The sequence below is a fragment of the Schistocerca serialis genome, chromosome 3 (assembly GCF_023864345.2).
Source record: "Schistocerca serialis cubense isolate TAMUIC-IGC-003099 chromosome 3, iqSchSeri2.2, whole genome shotgun sequence".
In the NCBI taxonomy this organism is placed as follows: domain Eukaryota; kingdom Metazoa; phylum Arthropoda; class Insecta; order Orthoptera; family Acrididae; genus Schistocerca; species Schistocerca serialis.
In genome coordinates, this window is record NC_064640.1 from 228,234,720 (window position 1) to 228,251,438 (window position 16,719).

At 38.8% G+C, this 16,719-nt stretch overlaps 1 protein-coding gene across 3 annotated transcripts in view; it reads right to left on the reverse strand.

Moving 5' to 3' along the window:
• Positions 1-444: 444 nt before the first annotated feature.
• Positions 445-16,719, reverse strand: part of LOC126469964 (glutaryl-CoA dehydrogenase, mitochondrial-like) — a 925,249-nt gene continuing 908,974 nt past the window's right edge. For 2 of the 3 annotated variants that reach the window (XM_050097389.1, XM_050097388.1), the window contains exons 8-9: positions 14,582-14,742; positions 14,406-14,495 (exon numbers count right to left, since the gene is read on the reverse strand). In XM_050097389.1, coding sequence (XP_049953346.1) covers positions 14,431-14,495; positions 14,582-14,742 — 226 coding nt within the window. In that variant the 3' untranslated portion in view covers positions 14,406-14,430. Of the gene's footprint in view, positions 743-14,405; positions 14,496-14,581; positions 14,743-16,719 lie in introns of those variants that run through there. The other variant, XM_050097386.1, reaches the window with a different exon arrangement.

Sequence of the window (16,719 nt, forward strand, 5' to 3'; positions counted from 1 at the left end):
TTTCTCTGTGACTGTTTCTCTAGAAAGCAACACAGGCGTACACTATTATTGCATATAACACTGAGGTAAATATTTAGAAATCACTCTTTTTCTCCTCTTCATATCTTTCAGGCAACTATTGCAATATTACCATATTGTCAACATGCATGTGTGAGCATTTTGACTGTTACCTCTTACACCAATCACAAAGTAACTACTGGTGTTACTTTTCATTTCTTATTGATGTAATTAACTGTGTGTGTGTCATGTTGATAAATATAAAACAAAACTAGGTCCCAGCTCTCTGGCAGAAACGTGGCATCTTTTTGACAATATTCAGGCTTTCATTTCAACAGAGTCATATAATAATATAGAATAAAATTTTTAATATGATGTTTTTGGTATTGCACTTTATTGAGTAAAAATAAAAATTATTTATTAACAAATGCATCATGAAAGCATTTTTAGTTCATACAATACCGCAGCAACTTTGGTGTACAGAAAATATCATAATCTGCAGTCTTCAGTATTAGATTCATAGTTACAGACTAGATGTTCATTACTTAAAGCTACAGGACACTCATTATTCCAAAACTTGTGCACAAATGTCTGTGTTGCATCTTCTGATACTATGCTCCATGTGTATTGCATACCTGTACACTGATTTTGAGACAGTATGGATTCTCACTGGAGTTTTTTCCATGTTGGAGGACGATCACAAACTTTCACCATTCATGACACAAATTGGCACTTTTGGTACAACCTAAAATAAAAGAGTATTTATCTAGAGTGTTTCCAAACTGCTTACATTTATATGCAGTACACTGACACTAATAAATTTTGTTCAAAATATTAGATATTTCATTGAGTTTGATCCTCCTAGTTGTGTCTCTAACAGAAATATGACTTTCAAATAATAAACTTTCTTCCAGACAATGTAACTGCCATATAAGAAACAATATTATATTATTAATACTGTGGAGAGGCCAGAAAAATGTGGTTCCAGAAGAGGGGCAGCAGCCTCTTTAGTAGTTGCAGGGGAAACAATCTGCATGATTGACTGATCTGTTACAATAATGTCAGACAATATGGTCTTGCTGTGCTGGTACTGTGAATAGCTGAAAGCAAGGGGGAAACTATAGCCATTACTTTTCCCAAGGACATGCAACTCTACCATATAGTTAAATGATGATGGGATCCTCTTGCGTAATATATTCCGGAGGCAAAACAATTTCCCATTTGGATTTCCAGGTGGGGACTATTCAGGAGAATGTCATCATTAGGAAAAACAAAACTGGCATTCTACGGATTGGAGCATGCAGTGTTAGATCCCTCAACTGGGTAGGTAGATTATAAAATTTAAAAAAAAGGAAATGCTTAGGTTGATGTTAGATGGGATGGGGATTAGTGAAGTTTGGTAGCAGGATAAAGAGAACTTCTGGTCAGGTGAGTACACTGTCATCAATAAAAAATCAATTAGGGATAATGCAGGTGTAGGTCTAATAATTAATAAGAAAATGTGAGGGTTGCCCAGAAAGTAGTGCACCACATTTTTTTCTTCAACAATCCTTTATTGAAGATAACAAGAATTACACACATGAAAGAATGGTGTTTCATTTACATACCCTATTTTTCCACGTAATCTCCATCCCATCCTATGGCCTTCCTCAAGCGCGAAACAAGGGCGTGTATGCCCTGTCAGTACCAATCCGGGTCCTGGTGGTGGAGCCAATGCTTCACTGTGTGAATCACCTCCTCATCAGCAAAATGTCTTCACGAATGGCATTCTTTAATGGCCCAAACAAGTGGAAGTCCAAGGGGGCTAGGCTAGGTGTGTCAGGTGTGACAGACACTGCTGCAAATAATGGAGCTCCACCAAATCACCTTCTGACGACCTCACCCTCCATGCCCAGCAACTAACTGTACTTCTGTTGACAGCATATGCTCCATAGACTGTGCACAAGCATTTGTGAATATTCACCACAGTTTCTTTCTCTGCAGTGAGAAATTCAATGATGGCATGTTGCTGTAACATGTATCTCCTACAGATGCCATTTTGAAACTGTCCTGCAGCTACACTATCTGTCAGAAGTGACAGAATCTTGACGTGCTCTCTCTCTCAGGAGACTTCAAATAATACATATGGAATATTCTGCATTTGTAGCATTGTTTTTGGCTGAGAAAAAAAAAATTGGTGCTTTACTTTCTGGGCGACCCTCATAGCAATGTGGGTAAGCTACTATGCGCAGCACAGTGAACACATTATTATACACAGGATAGGCATAAAGCCAACACCCACAACAATAGTACAAGTTTATATGCGAACTAGCTCTGCCGATAATAAGGAGGGTGAAACAATGTATGATCAGACAGAATAAATTATTCAGACACTTATGGGAGAGAAAAATTTAATTTTGATGGGTGACTGGAATTCAGCAGTAGGAAGAGGAAGAGAAGGGAAAATAGTAGGAAAATTTGGACTGGGGGAAAGGAACAAAAAAGTAATCTGTGTTGTAAAATTTTGCTCAGAGCATATTTTAATCATCACCAATACTTAGCTCAAGAATCAACAATCATGGAAGACACCTGAGATAATGGGAAGTTTCAGATGGTTACATAACAGCAAGACAGAGATTTTTGGAACCATATTTTAAACTGTAAGACATTTGCGGAGCAGCTGTGGACTCTGACCATAACTTATCGGTCATGAACTGTGGATAAAACAGAAGAATAGATTGCAAGAACGATGGAAATGAACACGGTAGAAGACAAATTGATAGCTTGAGAGATGAAATAGTGAAGGCAGCAGAGGATCTAATAGGTAAAAAGACCAGGCCTGCAGAAATCCTTGGACATCACAGGAGATACTAAATTTAACTCATGAAAGAAGAAAATATAAAAATTCGACAAATGAAGTGCCAAAAGAGAATACAAATGTCTAAAACATGCAATTCACAAAAGTGCAAAATGGCTAAGCAGAATGATAGAGGAAAAACGTAAGTCTATAGAAGCATGTATAACTAGGGGGAAGATAGGTACCACCTACAGAAAAATTAAAGAGGCCTTTGAAGAAAAGAAAACTAGCTGTATGGCTATCAAGAGATCAGATAGCAATCCAGTACCAAGCAAAGAACAGAAAGGTAGAAGGAGTATATAGAGGGTCTGTCCATGAGAGATGTACTTGAGGGCAATGTTATAGATATCAAAGAAGACGTGGACGAAGATGAGATGGAAGATATGACACTGTCAGAAGAATTTGACAGAGCACCAAAAGACCTAAGGAGTTGACAACATTCTGTCATAACTACTAATAGCATTGGGAGAACCAGCCATTACAAAGCTCTTCCATCTGGTTTGCAAGATGTATGAGACAGGCAAAATACCCTCAGACTTCAAATAATAAATCTAATTCCACAGAAAGCAGGTGCAGACAGGTGTGAATATTACTGAACTATCAGTTTAATAAGTCATGGTTGCAAAATACCAACATGAATTATTTACATAAGAATGAAAAAAAACTGGTAGAAGCTGACCTCGGAGAAGATAGGTTTGGGTTTTGGAAAACATTGGAACATGTGAGGCAATATTGACCCAACAACCTATCTTAGGTCTTGTAAATAGGTTGAGGAAACGGAAACCCATGTTTACAGCTTGTGTAAATTCAGAGAAGGCTTTTGACAATGTTGACTGGAACACACTCTTTGACATTCTGAAGGTGACAGGAGTAAACTAAAGGGAGTGAAGGATTATATGGAACTTATACAGATATCTCAGTTACAATAGACCAAGGGCATGAAAGGGAAGCAGTGGTTGAGAAAGGAGTGAGACATTGAGAAAGGAGTGAGACAGGGTTGTAGCATATCCACAATGTTACTCAATGACACTTTTATTTTAGCAATTGTTGGGGCGGGAGCTGCAGTCACTGAATGTGCTGCACTCTAGGTGACTGTTATTCTATGGATACTTACCTCTCTTGTGCACAAAAAATAATGGTGTTTCTTCAAACCACAGTAAATACTCACTTGCAGAAAAAACAACTGTTTAAAATTTACCACTGCATATATCTTCAAAGGAAAAGGAACCAATAATGAAACGTTCTCTGAATGTGCACCAGACCTTTTCACAGCTAATACAAAGGTATTTCCACAATTAATTAAACTATATGTATACACATTTCAATTACTTGAAAAGTGTATCTCATCTGCCTGCATGACATTTGTTTGATTGGTTGATTGATTTGCAGGAGGGAACAAACAGCGAAGTCATCAGACCCATGCATGACATTTATGTCCATCCAAATTATTTTCCATTTGTTGTGTGTTGGCCTGATACAGCTAAGTTTATTGCAAGTCACTCTAAACAGTATGTATTGTCAAAGTTTTTCATCATCGTTATCACTGAGAAACATGGCACCACACCTTCTCAGCTACTGTTCAAAAACAGTATGAACAATAATGGAAATTCATAAACTGTGAGTTACCTTATTATGTTACGGTATGGGAAGATTTCAACTTACTAACTATAGGCTGGAAAACTCTATAATGATTATGGCAAGCAATAACAACAGGGATTTGTGTGATATTGTTATGAATCCTTATCTAAAATTTACCTTGAACAATTAGTAAGGGAAGTGACTTATAAGGGGAAATGTCTTAAATCTAGTTACAAATTGGTCATAACATTTTAATTTAGTTAACATAAAGCAGAGAATCAAAGCTGATATAGCAGTTATAGCATCACCAGCATGAGTGTTATTAGATATGTTAAGAAAGGCAGATAGATATTTCTCATTAATAAATGTGACAAGAAACAGATTTCAGATTATCTGAGCAGACAACATGAAACATTAATCATTCTGCTGTTAGCTGCCCTAAATGGTTGGTATTCCACAATTTTCACTCTTATAAACGACATAAATTGATGTTACAGTATTCATCTGTGGCATGCTAGTGTAGAATATGTGACAAATTCAGCTAAGTAAAAAGACCCAAACATTGCACATGTTTATTTAAATATGTAAACTAACTTTCAGTTTTTCCATGGTGTGAGACCACGTCATGTGTCAGGTAAAACTGATGCAGAATTCTAGAAATATTTTATTGTTTGTATTAAGGCTTGTGTGTATCATAATATATTGTGTATCTTCAAACATCTGTGAGTGCTGCAAAAGATCTGTACTACAATGTCAATTGCAAACTACATTCTGGCAGCAGAACCCATCATTTAGACAACCACTGCCTCCTGATTTCAGTTGGTACATGTGTGCTAAATGATACATTTTTGAGAATTTTTGGAAGCTCTGAGTGCTGTGTGTAACATATTTGACAATAAATCAATGGTTTTGAGCTATAGTTGTGTACTCTGCAAACTTTAGCAGCAATATATTTTTGGAAAATCATTTCCCCACGTGAATCTGTTAATGAAGAAGATTTCAACAGAAGTTTGAGACAAAGTAATCTTCAACAATTTACTGATATTTAACAAAAGCCACTTTCTTGGGTGTTGAAACTTCATATCTTAAAAAGGAACTTGGAGGCCTTGTAGGGTAATAAATCACGAAACTAAAAAATCCAAGATTAGTTTAAAGTTACTTGTTTATTGTTCAACAAAAACAATCAGTTTTTGAAAAAATAATTTAAATTTAATTGGATAAATAAAAAAAATCTACTCACCAAGAGGTGGCAGAACACACAAATAAAAGAAAATTGTAATTAAGCAAGCTTTTAGAACCAGTGGCTCCTTCTTCAAGCAGAAGGATTGAAGGGGAAGAAAGAGGGGTGAAGGAAAAGGACTGGAGAGGTCTAGGAAAAGGGGTAGATTTTGGGAAAGTCACCCAGAACCGCAGATCAGGGGAGACTTACCGCACAAGATGAGAAGGAAAGACTGATTGTTGGGGACTGCATCAGATGATATTTGAAAACCTGAGAGCTTAAAGGTGGAACACAGGGTAATATGCAAGACAGAGATTACTGCTTACACATCATGCACGAGTTAATAAGAGCAAAAAGATAAGTACATTGTATGTAACAGAGGTGGGAGGGGGTGGTGAAAAATAGATAGGTAAGACAATGAAAGATGTAGAAAACTAAAGTGGAGTGAAGAGAAGAGTAGTTACTGTGAAGAAATGCTGGGATGGAAGAAGTTAACATATATTAAGGCCAGATGGTTCGCGAGAACCAAGGACATGTTGTAGTGCTAGTTCCCACTTGCAGAGTTCTGAGAAACTGGTGTCTGGGGAAAGAGTACAGATGGCATGTGTGGTGAAACAGACTCCGAGGTCATGGTTATCATGTTGTAGAGCATGCTCTGCAACAGGATATTGCATGCTCCCAATATACACCCTCTGCCTATGCCCATTCATCCTAATTGATAATCTGGTGGTTGTCATGCAGATATAAAAGGCCAAACGGTGTTTACATACCAGCTGGTACAAGACATGTCATTTCACAGGTGGCTCTCCCTTTGATAGTATATCTTTTGCCAGTTACAGGGCTGCTATAGGTGGTGGTAGGAGGGTGCATATGGCAAGTCTTGCAGTGAGGACGGTCACCGGGCTAGGAGCCATAGGGTAGGGAGATGGGTGCAGACGGAGCACAGGACCCGACAAGAATATTGCAGAGATCGGGAGGGCAACAAAAAGCTGTTCTAGATGTGATGGGTACAATTTCAGACAGAATGAATCTAATTTCATGGTATGTTTTTAGGAAGTCATGGCCCTGTTGAAGTAGCTGATTACACATTAAAGACCAGGATAATACTGAGTCACCAGTGGTGTGCTTCAAAGCTGTTTTTACAGTGATCAGCAATACCAGGATTGGATGGGATGGCCCGGGAAATCTGCTTTTGAGCATGGCTGGTGGGGTAATTAAGTGCAGTGAAGGCTGAGGTGAAATTCTTGGTGTATTGCTCTAAAGAGTTTGCTCCTGAACAAATACGTTTGTCTCAAATGCCAAAGCTGTATGGGAGGGAACATTTGACATGTCAAGGCAAACGTATTTGTTCAGATGCAGACTCTTTACAGCAATACACCACCAGTCTCACCTCAGCCTTCACTGCACATAATTACTTCACCAGCCTAGTTCAAAAGCAGATTTCCCGGGCCATCAAATCCAATCCTGGTACTGCTGATCCCTCCAAAAAAACTGCTTCAGAACACAACACTGGTGACTCAGTATTGTCCTGGACTGGAATGCATAAATCAGCTACTTCGACAGGTCAATGACTTCCTAAAATCATGCCCTGAAATGAGATGCATTCTGTCTGAAATTTTTCGCACCACATCTAGAACAGCTTTTCGTCACCCCCCCTCCCCTCCCCTCCCCCCCTCCCCTCCCCTCCCCTCCCCCCCACCAATCTCCACAATATTCTTGTCAGACACTATGCTCCTTCTGCACCCATCTCCCTACCCAATGGCTCTTACCCCTGTGACCATCCCTGCTGCAAGACTTGCCCTATGCACCCTCCTACCACCAACCATAGCAGCCTTGTAACTGGCAAACATATACTATCAAAGGGAGAGCCACCTGTGAAACAACACGTCATGTACCAGCTGTCATGTAAACACTGTTTGACCTTTTACATCAGCTTGACGACCACCAAATTATCAAATAGGATGAATGGACAAAGGCAGAGGGTGTATACATGCAACATGCACGCTCTACAACATGACTATCGCGACCTCGGTGTCTGTTTCACCAAACATGCCATCTGGATTCTTCCTCAGACACTAATTTCTCAGAACTCCGCAGGTGGGAACTAGCACTACAACATGTCCTTGGTTCTCACCACCCACCTGGCCTTAATTTATGTTAACTTCTTCCACCTCAGCATCTCTTCACAGTAACTACGCTCTGTGTGCTCTCAGGTTTTCAAATCTCATCCAATGCAGTCCTCAATAATCAGTCTATCCTTCTCATCCCGTGTGGTAAGTCTCCCCCAACCTGCGGTTCTGGGTGACTTTCCCAAAGTCTACCCCTTTTCCTAGACCTCTCCAGTCCTTTTCACTCACCCCTCTTCCTTCCCCTTCAACCCTTCTGCCTGAAGAAGGAGCCACTGACTCTGAAAGCTTGCCTAATTACAACATTCTTTTATGTGTGTGTTCTGCCACTGCTTGGTGAGTAGATGTTTTATCTAGCCAATTAAATTACTGTTTGTTGTTCAGATAAACATTGCACCACCCACATGCAGCCCCACTGTGAATGCTGCTCTCAGGCACTGGGTGAACTACTTGGTGTTTGCAAGTAATTGGAAATTGTCCAGACTGCTATCAAGCATTTGAAAGCCGGTGTGAATGGATGGTTGGGTAGACTTCTGTCAAAGGAGCGTGAACTACTATCCTCTCCCAAGGGTACTGTTCCTTCTCCAGGAAATACAAGATGTTGACAACTAGACTTTGAGTGGTGAGTCAATGGTTGGTCCAGAGGAAGGCCAGGACTGGGAAGAACTTCAAAGTTCTACACTTATCACTTTTACCAACAGGTTTAAGGTGCTGTCTCCCACTGGAATGATAACTGTTGGGGCAGTAGGACTAAAAAAAAAACATTGTTCATTGTTCATTGGTAGCATAGTAGGATAATGCAGTCAATCTACACAGGAAACTGCTTAAAAACACTTCCACATTCCATTTCAAGTGTATGGGGCCCATAACAATTAGTACTGACATGTATATTGAATGTAAACAAGTAAAAGTAATATGAATGGTAACAGGTTTGTTTGACTCACAGGAATGCTGAAAACCTTAAACTGGCACACACTTGAATATAGATGCCATCTGTTACTGGTAGTGGTGCATACACATCTTGCTGCCAGCCACAAGCACTAGTCATTTTTTTAATAGAATTATTCTTAGTCTCGCAGCCCAACCGAGATGATGCAGCTGTGCCAAATGAGGACACCACATGGGCTTGTCAACAGAGGTTATTAGTCGAGGCCACTGCAGGACAGCAGTTTTGCACACTACATCTCTCCACAGACTTATGGAGGCATGACACCACTGGCCACTCATGTACATCCCCGGCAGCACAGCCAACTCCTGCCCAGGGGGCAGGAGGTTTCTTCCCATGCACACCAGCCACTGCCAGACAGGGGGCCTAGTGTGGTGGGCACCCCTGCTGTGATGTCAGCAGATGGTACTTGGGGCCACAGAAGCCATAGCAGCATAAAATTTGCACAATGATGGTGCAGGGTCCATGCAACCAGCTTATGTAACAAGGTCACTGGCACGATGTAGTGCCGCACCGGCAACAAGGGTTGTGCGGGCAGACAGCCAAGCAGAATTCGGTAGCCAGCTGGACACTGACCCTATGCATCAAGCAGTTCAGATGTGTCAATAAAAGAACTTGCTACATTTGCAGCTGCCGTCCTCTGCCATCTGGGCTTGACCTCAGCTCCACCACCCATTTGCAGCATCCTGGCTTCTAGCCACCGCACCCTGCACCACGAGCACTGTACCTTAATCAGTCCCACAATCAGCAATTATTTTGTCAACACATCAGTGAAAAGATCTGTGCTCAGCTGTGAAAATAAACGTGTATGAACTTCCTTGTGTAGTCAGTCAGTGATAGGTGTAAATATGGATAAGGGAGACATGATTGTTGAACCTGTTAGAGTGCTATCGATGAGTTATCCTGCCACTGTCAAAAGCCCATTATATTCGGTAACTAACTTGGCCAACTAGTGTTATTATCTGGAGAGAAAGTGGACTGATTAGATGAGTATTACTAATGAAATTATTTTTATAAACTGCTGATACTATGAAAAAGTGTGAGAACTGGTCATCAGTTGCGTGCAACTTAATCTGAATAAATAAGGAAGAGTATCAAAATTAAATCAATGGTGTTACATCCGTCCCTGAACTGTGAGAACACCAACTAATACAATTTCAGGATCTGAGACTAAATTATTCATGCACCACTGAGGACTTGCAGCGACACTGCCAGATTGGTACCTTAGTAAGGTGGACTTTATTATTATTATTATTATTATTATTATTATTACTACTACTACTACTACTATTTTTATACGCAAACTATCTATGAACTGAAGTGACATGTAAAGGAAACGGGTCAGTGCTGGCACATCAAGAGTCCCAGAATCACTCCTCATCAATACGTACTTGTCAGAAGTACAAACAATGGCTTTACTGTGTTCAGGTGTGTCTTTATTGTTTCTAGATTGTTTTTGTTGTGAAAAACTGTAGACAATCATTTCATTTCACACTGTCTTTATAATCTGCAGAATATACCAGCCACAAACAAGAAATGCATGATAATATTCTTCAAATTACATAGACGTACATGACTGCTGCATTTGTCTCCCTGTCTGGAGTGGGGAGATTCCTGTGCCTACATGGGGCAGCCTGTGTGCACAAATCAGAAGCCCGTGTGACTCTGCGAAGTTGCATTCACCCCCTCACCTCTCCGTTCAATGGCTACATGCACCTATAGTGCACGTCATTTATGTTGGCGGCCGTGTTTAAGTTCGTTCTGCGCATCTGACGTCACAAAACACAGTCAGCCAATGAACAGAGAACGACGTTGCCAGATCTCGACTGCAGTGCAGAGCACGGATGAGTGTTTTCAGTTTTAGAAACGTTCAGTCATAAATAAAGTAAAAGAACAAAATCAATGTCTTGATAGCAGACTTTCTTTTATAGAAAGTTTGGAAAAAGCATTCTTTATACCAATTGCTTCATATTCTATTAATTAATTAAACCTAACAAGTAATAAGACTCCTAATTCAGGCGATAGCAAGGAAAGGTGTTTGTATCAATCTCACTAACCGCTTTTTCGCAATAAAGAACAGCGGTAAGTGTTTATTTCCTATTGTACTTCGACGAAGCGTCAGTAATTCATAGTCATACCAACAGTGTTTGTCAGTATTTTGCATGACGTGTTAGACTCCTCATGTTGTTACATTGTAAGATGAGCTGCGTTAGCGTAATGGTTAAGGTGTTGGGCTACTAAGTAGAAGGTTATAACGGTTAAGGTGTTGGGCTACTAAGCAAAAGGTTATGAGTTCAAACCTTGCGTGGTGCTTAACATTTTCTTTATTTAAAAGCAATATCGCAGTGTCTTACTTCACGAATTTTATTCGTTTGAATGCAATTTTTTGAAATTTCTAGTGCTTTGTCTCTTCATTAACCCTTTCGCTGCTGCAGACACATGCTCCCCGCATTCCACGCTGTGCATGATTTTGTCATCACTGGACTGCTAGCCTGTGCAGACACATGGTGTTCCCACTGCTTTGACACACTCATCATTCGATTTCACAAAAACTATTTGGCCCAAAAATTAGATTTTTACACATCTTCTTGACTGATATCTTCCCCCCATAAATGACTTAATTTTGTTTCGATGTTCAACACAGTTATTGTGCAGCATTAAATGTAGTAAACCATTGCATGAAATTTTGAAGAGTTTGCAGAGGTAAAAGTCCATAGAGTATACTTTCCGTATGGTCGATTTTAGTTGCCACGATGTTGAGAATGAAATGTGGACAAGATACCTAAATTTCATATAAAATTTACTGTATAACAACATCTCATTTAATTTAAGTACCACATAGGTGTTGTATGTAATATTGAGAAATATTCCATCTTTCGCGACTATAACAAAAGTTTTATTTACACTGGGCAAGTTTGGCTTTATTTTAAAGCACTTCAATCAATGAAAGGTATGGCACATACACAATAGTACTCATGTTCTCTTTCTTGTTTTTGTTCCACAGTTGCAGTTTTACCAATGGTATTGAAATATATTCCTCTTCCGCAACTGTAATAAGCGACTTATTTAGACCAGATGCGTTTCTCTCTTTTGAAGCGTCTTCAGAGGACAGTATTTTGTCTCCTCCATTGACACGTCACCTTTCGTAGTTTTGTGCTGCGGTAACACAATATTCAACGTTTGTGTCAGCTGATCAGTGTTTTAGCAAATAAATGCTGTTTGTGTGTGCCACACACAAAAATTATATTTGACATAGCTCAGAACACTTCACTGATAGATGGAGTCCTAATGTTTTTGTAAGTCCACAGTTTTGTTTAATGTATTTTGTCTACTTCCTTTTGATCGCTTGAAGTGCTTTTAAATAAAGCCAAACGTGCCCAGTGTAAATAAAACTTTTGTTACAGTCGCGAAAGATGGAACATTTCTCAATATTACATACGACACCTATGTGGTACTTAAATTAAATGAGATATTGTTATACAGTAAATTTTACGTGAAATTCAGGTATCTTGTCCACATTTCATTCTCAACGCTGTGGCAACTAAAATCGACCATACGGAAAGTATACTCTATGGACTTTTACCTCTGCAAACTCTTCAAAAATTTCGTGCAATGGTTTACTATATTTAATGCTGCATAATAACTGCGTTGAACATCAAAACAAAATTAAGTCATTTATGGGGGGAAGGTATCAGTCAAGAAGATGTGTAAAAATCTAATTTTTGGGCCAAATAGTTTTTGTGAAATCGAATGATAAGTGTGTCAAAGCAGTCAGAACACCATGTGTCTGCACAGCCGAGCAGTGCAGTGACAAACGCGCACAGTGCGGAATGCAGGGAGCACGTCTTTGTAGCAGCAAAAGGGTTAATGCGGACGTGGTAGCTTTACTTCATGAACTGCGCGCTCCCCCCTAAATGTAAGCTTGCGAACTATTCTATACTATGGCACTGCTTCTCTTGGTGCGTGCATCGTGTGCAACTGGCAACGCAGCGATCTCCCGCATCTGGGCGGGCATGCGCGAGGCGCCAAGATAAAAGAATTGAACTATAGTGCACACATAAAGTTACACAGATGTAAACACACCTTTACAAGCAGGTTAGTTTACATGCATCTAGCAGTAGTTTTGTCAGAGAAAGTTGTTGTTGCGTCAAAAGAAAACTTCACCTGATAAAACAATAAATTATGAGACAGAATTTCTTCCCAGTGCCTATTTTCTGGGGGCAAAACTGTTAGTACGGCCAAAACATATAAAATTATACAAAAATACCCTAGCTTTCAAAACTATCTGCTGCTGCTACTGCTGCTGGTGTGTGTGTGTGTGTGTGTGTGTGTGTGTGTGTGTGTGTGTTTGTTTTGTATGTTCCACATCTTCTCTTAAACCAGTGGACCAATTTCAACCAAACATGATATACATATCCATTACTGTCAAGCAACAATTGCTGAGGGGTAAGAACCACCTACCCACCACAGTTCAGGACATATGACTTCATTAACGCTGAGATGCATGAAAAACTGCTACATTGTGCATGACATTTACATTTTTTACTCCTTTGCTACTAACTCTATTCACAACACATTTTGCAGACACTATCCACAAAAGCTGCTGAATGTAGCTATAAAATTATATCATTGTATGATATACAGATCAGGAGAAACTTTTGCATCATGCATGACATTTAAATAAACTTATTCTTAAGTACTAAAACACTCCTAGTCAAGTCAACTTAAGGTAATCCCTTACACCTGCTTGTGCTTTTGGCATGTTTGAACTGTGAAGCACAAACGGCATTAGACGAAAACTATAGCTGCCTACAGAGATATGGAGAGGCATTGCCATAGTGATGTTCACAAAACTGCACATCTCACACCAAGTATACTGCTCAAATACATACAAGGTTTCATTTCTAATAGAAAATTGGCAAAATTAATATCCACGCAATGCTGGGTTTGTCAGCTAGTAAGTCTATAAAAATCAGCAGCAGGGTGCAGTGCTGTTTATGAAAGAAGACAGTATATTGAACATTTCAGAAACAGAAGTCAGTGTTTCCAGTAAATGTTCAGTATTTATGAGAAATAACATGTTCTTACATAGTACTTGAAAGTCAATAATAAAAGTTAGTGTGATCTTATAATCTTTTAAATGAACAGATGCATCACCCATGGGGCAAGTGAACAGCAGATCTATTTCCTAATTCTTGTCAGTAAACTTTTACTTGTGTTTTCTCTTTGTATCAAACTGATGTTAGACATATGATTTATCTGTGGATAAACAATAAACTAAACAATTGTGGCTTCATACTTCTACAAACATTATTCATTGTATAGGAATCATAGCCAGAGTTAGGAAATTATATGTCCTGTTTTCCTCATTATATTTTCCACACACAGTCAAACATTAGTTCAGTGTCAGTTATTATTAATAAATTTTATGGACAGAAAACTAGAACTTACAGTGTTGACATAAAATTTACACTTCATATTGCAGGTAAGTGTGGCTTGGTGGTAAAGTGCAATCTTTGGATTGGTGACTGATTTACTTTTTCTATTCCAGGTAAACTTTGAGTAAAACACACTGGATATTCTCATTCAGAATACAGCAATAAATAAATAAATATGTACAGTATTATTTACATATTTTAGAATCACAGTGAATAAGTATTGTCACACATACCTCAGAAAATACAGCAATGCATAAATATTCAGAGCAACACAATATTTAGTCCAGTTTTTAGCTAAATGCTTGTATTCCAGTTATAGCTCTCCCAAGAATGAGAGCATGGATATCGTGAGTACCTATGACAGATTGATCAAGTGCAGTTGTCCATTATTTGCATTCAGGAAACAAAGAGGAAAAAGACAGAAAAAGTATATGACCTTACCTTCATATGTATTGACTGATTCCAGATTCAGAACATGTCTAATAATATGATATTCATCAGAAATGCCATTCCCACCCAACATGTCACGGGCAGTGCGTGCAATGTCCAAAGCTTTTCCACAGGAATTACATTTCAGTATTGATATCATTTCTGGAGTACACCTTAAAAGAATATGTACAAAAAGAAACTTTACTTATATGGAGAAAATGAAGATGGTATAATATGTAAGTGAGAAAGTGAGGAATTTGTGTAAAATTTTGAGAACAGCTATTTTTATTATATTATTATGAAACACGGAATAACAAATGGCTTTTCATGTAAGACAACTTTTGTTGGTGAAACTGAAGCATATAATTAGGAGACCACTCTTGCATCACAACATCCAGTTTCATACTATACCTAGTCACCTAATAGATAGCTGCCTCATCTTGACATACAAGACAGCTGCACATTATCAGAACATGGAGTCTCCATGTCCCCAATGCATGGTTAATGACACCCCAGACCAATTCAACTGAGATTATGTGCAATCAGGACATCAAATATCCCTCAAACCACTGTAGCGTGATTTTGACCTGTTGGTATGGATTGTGTTTTCCTGGGAACGCCACATCTGGTAGGGAGACCATAAACTATGAAGGAGCATATGTGACTAATAAAAATACTGGCATATTCCACAGCTTTCATAATGCATTCTATAACAACCGCAGGTCCCAACAAGGTCCATATCACCTTTTCCGAACCTTCATCTGAGTTGCCACTCTGCTACTAGGAAATTCACTGATCATATTTCAAACTCTAATCTCTAATAGGTTACAATATAATTAGTTTGCTTTTGATAAATATTAGTGATATCAGAATATGAACATCCAATAACCTATGCTGCTTTTGCAGTAATCATTTCTAGCTTCTAAATTATCAAAATGTGACCTCTGTTGAAGTTAATCAGCAGTTTTCTGTAATCTCAGAATACGGAGTACACTGAATGACTTAATTGCACTCTTGGCACCTGTCATGCCATGAGTACATTAATTTGAGATAGTTGCTGTGTAGGAAAGAGAGTGGTCCTGTTTTCAAAGTGAACACTTCGGCATGCCACATGACTGGCAGTCATCAAATTTTGTACTGGTCATTGGGATAACAGTTGAGAGCAGGATGTTAAAGATATGCAATATTAGCATATTTCATCAAGATCAGATCATGTGTATATGGCACGTGAGACACTCCATTTGAGGCTATGCAATTGATGGGCTTTTCATATGCCACTCTTTCAAGGGTGTTCCTGAGGACTTGCTTATAGGGAAAATAACTACCACCAATGTCATAAGTCATGAGAAATAACACAGTGATGAAAGAGATTGCCACTAGCTCCATTAGTTAGTGCAGGTTGTAAGATTTAAGTGGTGGGCCACAGCCAGTTCAATGCAGAACAACAACAATGTCATTTTTTCCTCTGTCATTCCTTAGTTGCTTCAAATTTCATGGAGGTACGTTTCGAAAATGTAAGTCAATGAAAGTTAGATTGTTTATGCCATATACGTTTCACTTCTTTTATTCATGAAGCATCTTCAGTGGCCTGTAATACAATTTTCTTTTTATACATAAAATAAATGTATTATGTAATAGTTACAATATGTTACTATGTTACATTTCGTCATGTTTTTCTCTTGTTTTTTAGATTACAAACAACTTTTATTACACAGATCTTGTGAGGTTAAATTATCATTTGATGTTACTTCCGATTTTCAGTATTGTTAGTCCATATGTGTGGTCCTGTAGCTGTGTTCGTTCAGTCCCCATGCTCCAGCTGGCCGATTTCTGGCAGTTTTTTCACCCACATTTATTACAACACATTACTTGCACTTTTCATTTTGTGATCAATATGTGCTTGTTTACAGTATGTGGTATTGCCAACTATCACCATGCGGTTTATCTTTGCCTTTTATGTGTGGTTTCATATTTTTCATCTGTTTTGTGTGTGTGTATTTTGTTATGTGTAAATGTTACATTATTTGTGAGAGCAGTCTTTTTTTCCCTTAAGTGAATAAGTGTGTGTGTGTGTGTGTGTGTGTGTGTGTGTGTGTGTGTGTGTGTGTGTGTGTGTGTGTGTGTGAGTGAGTGAGACAGAGAGAGAGAGA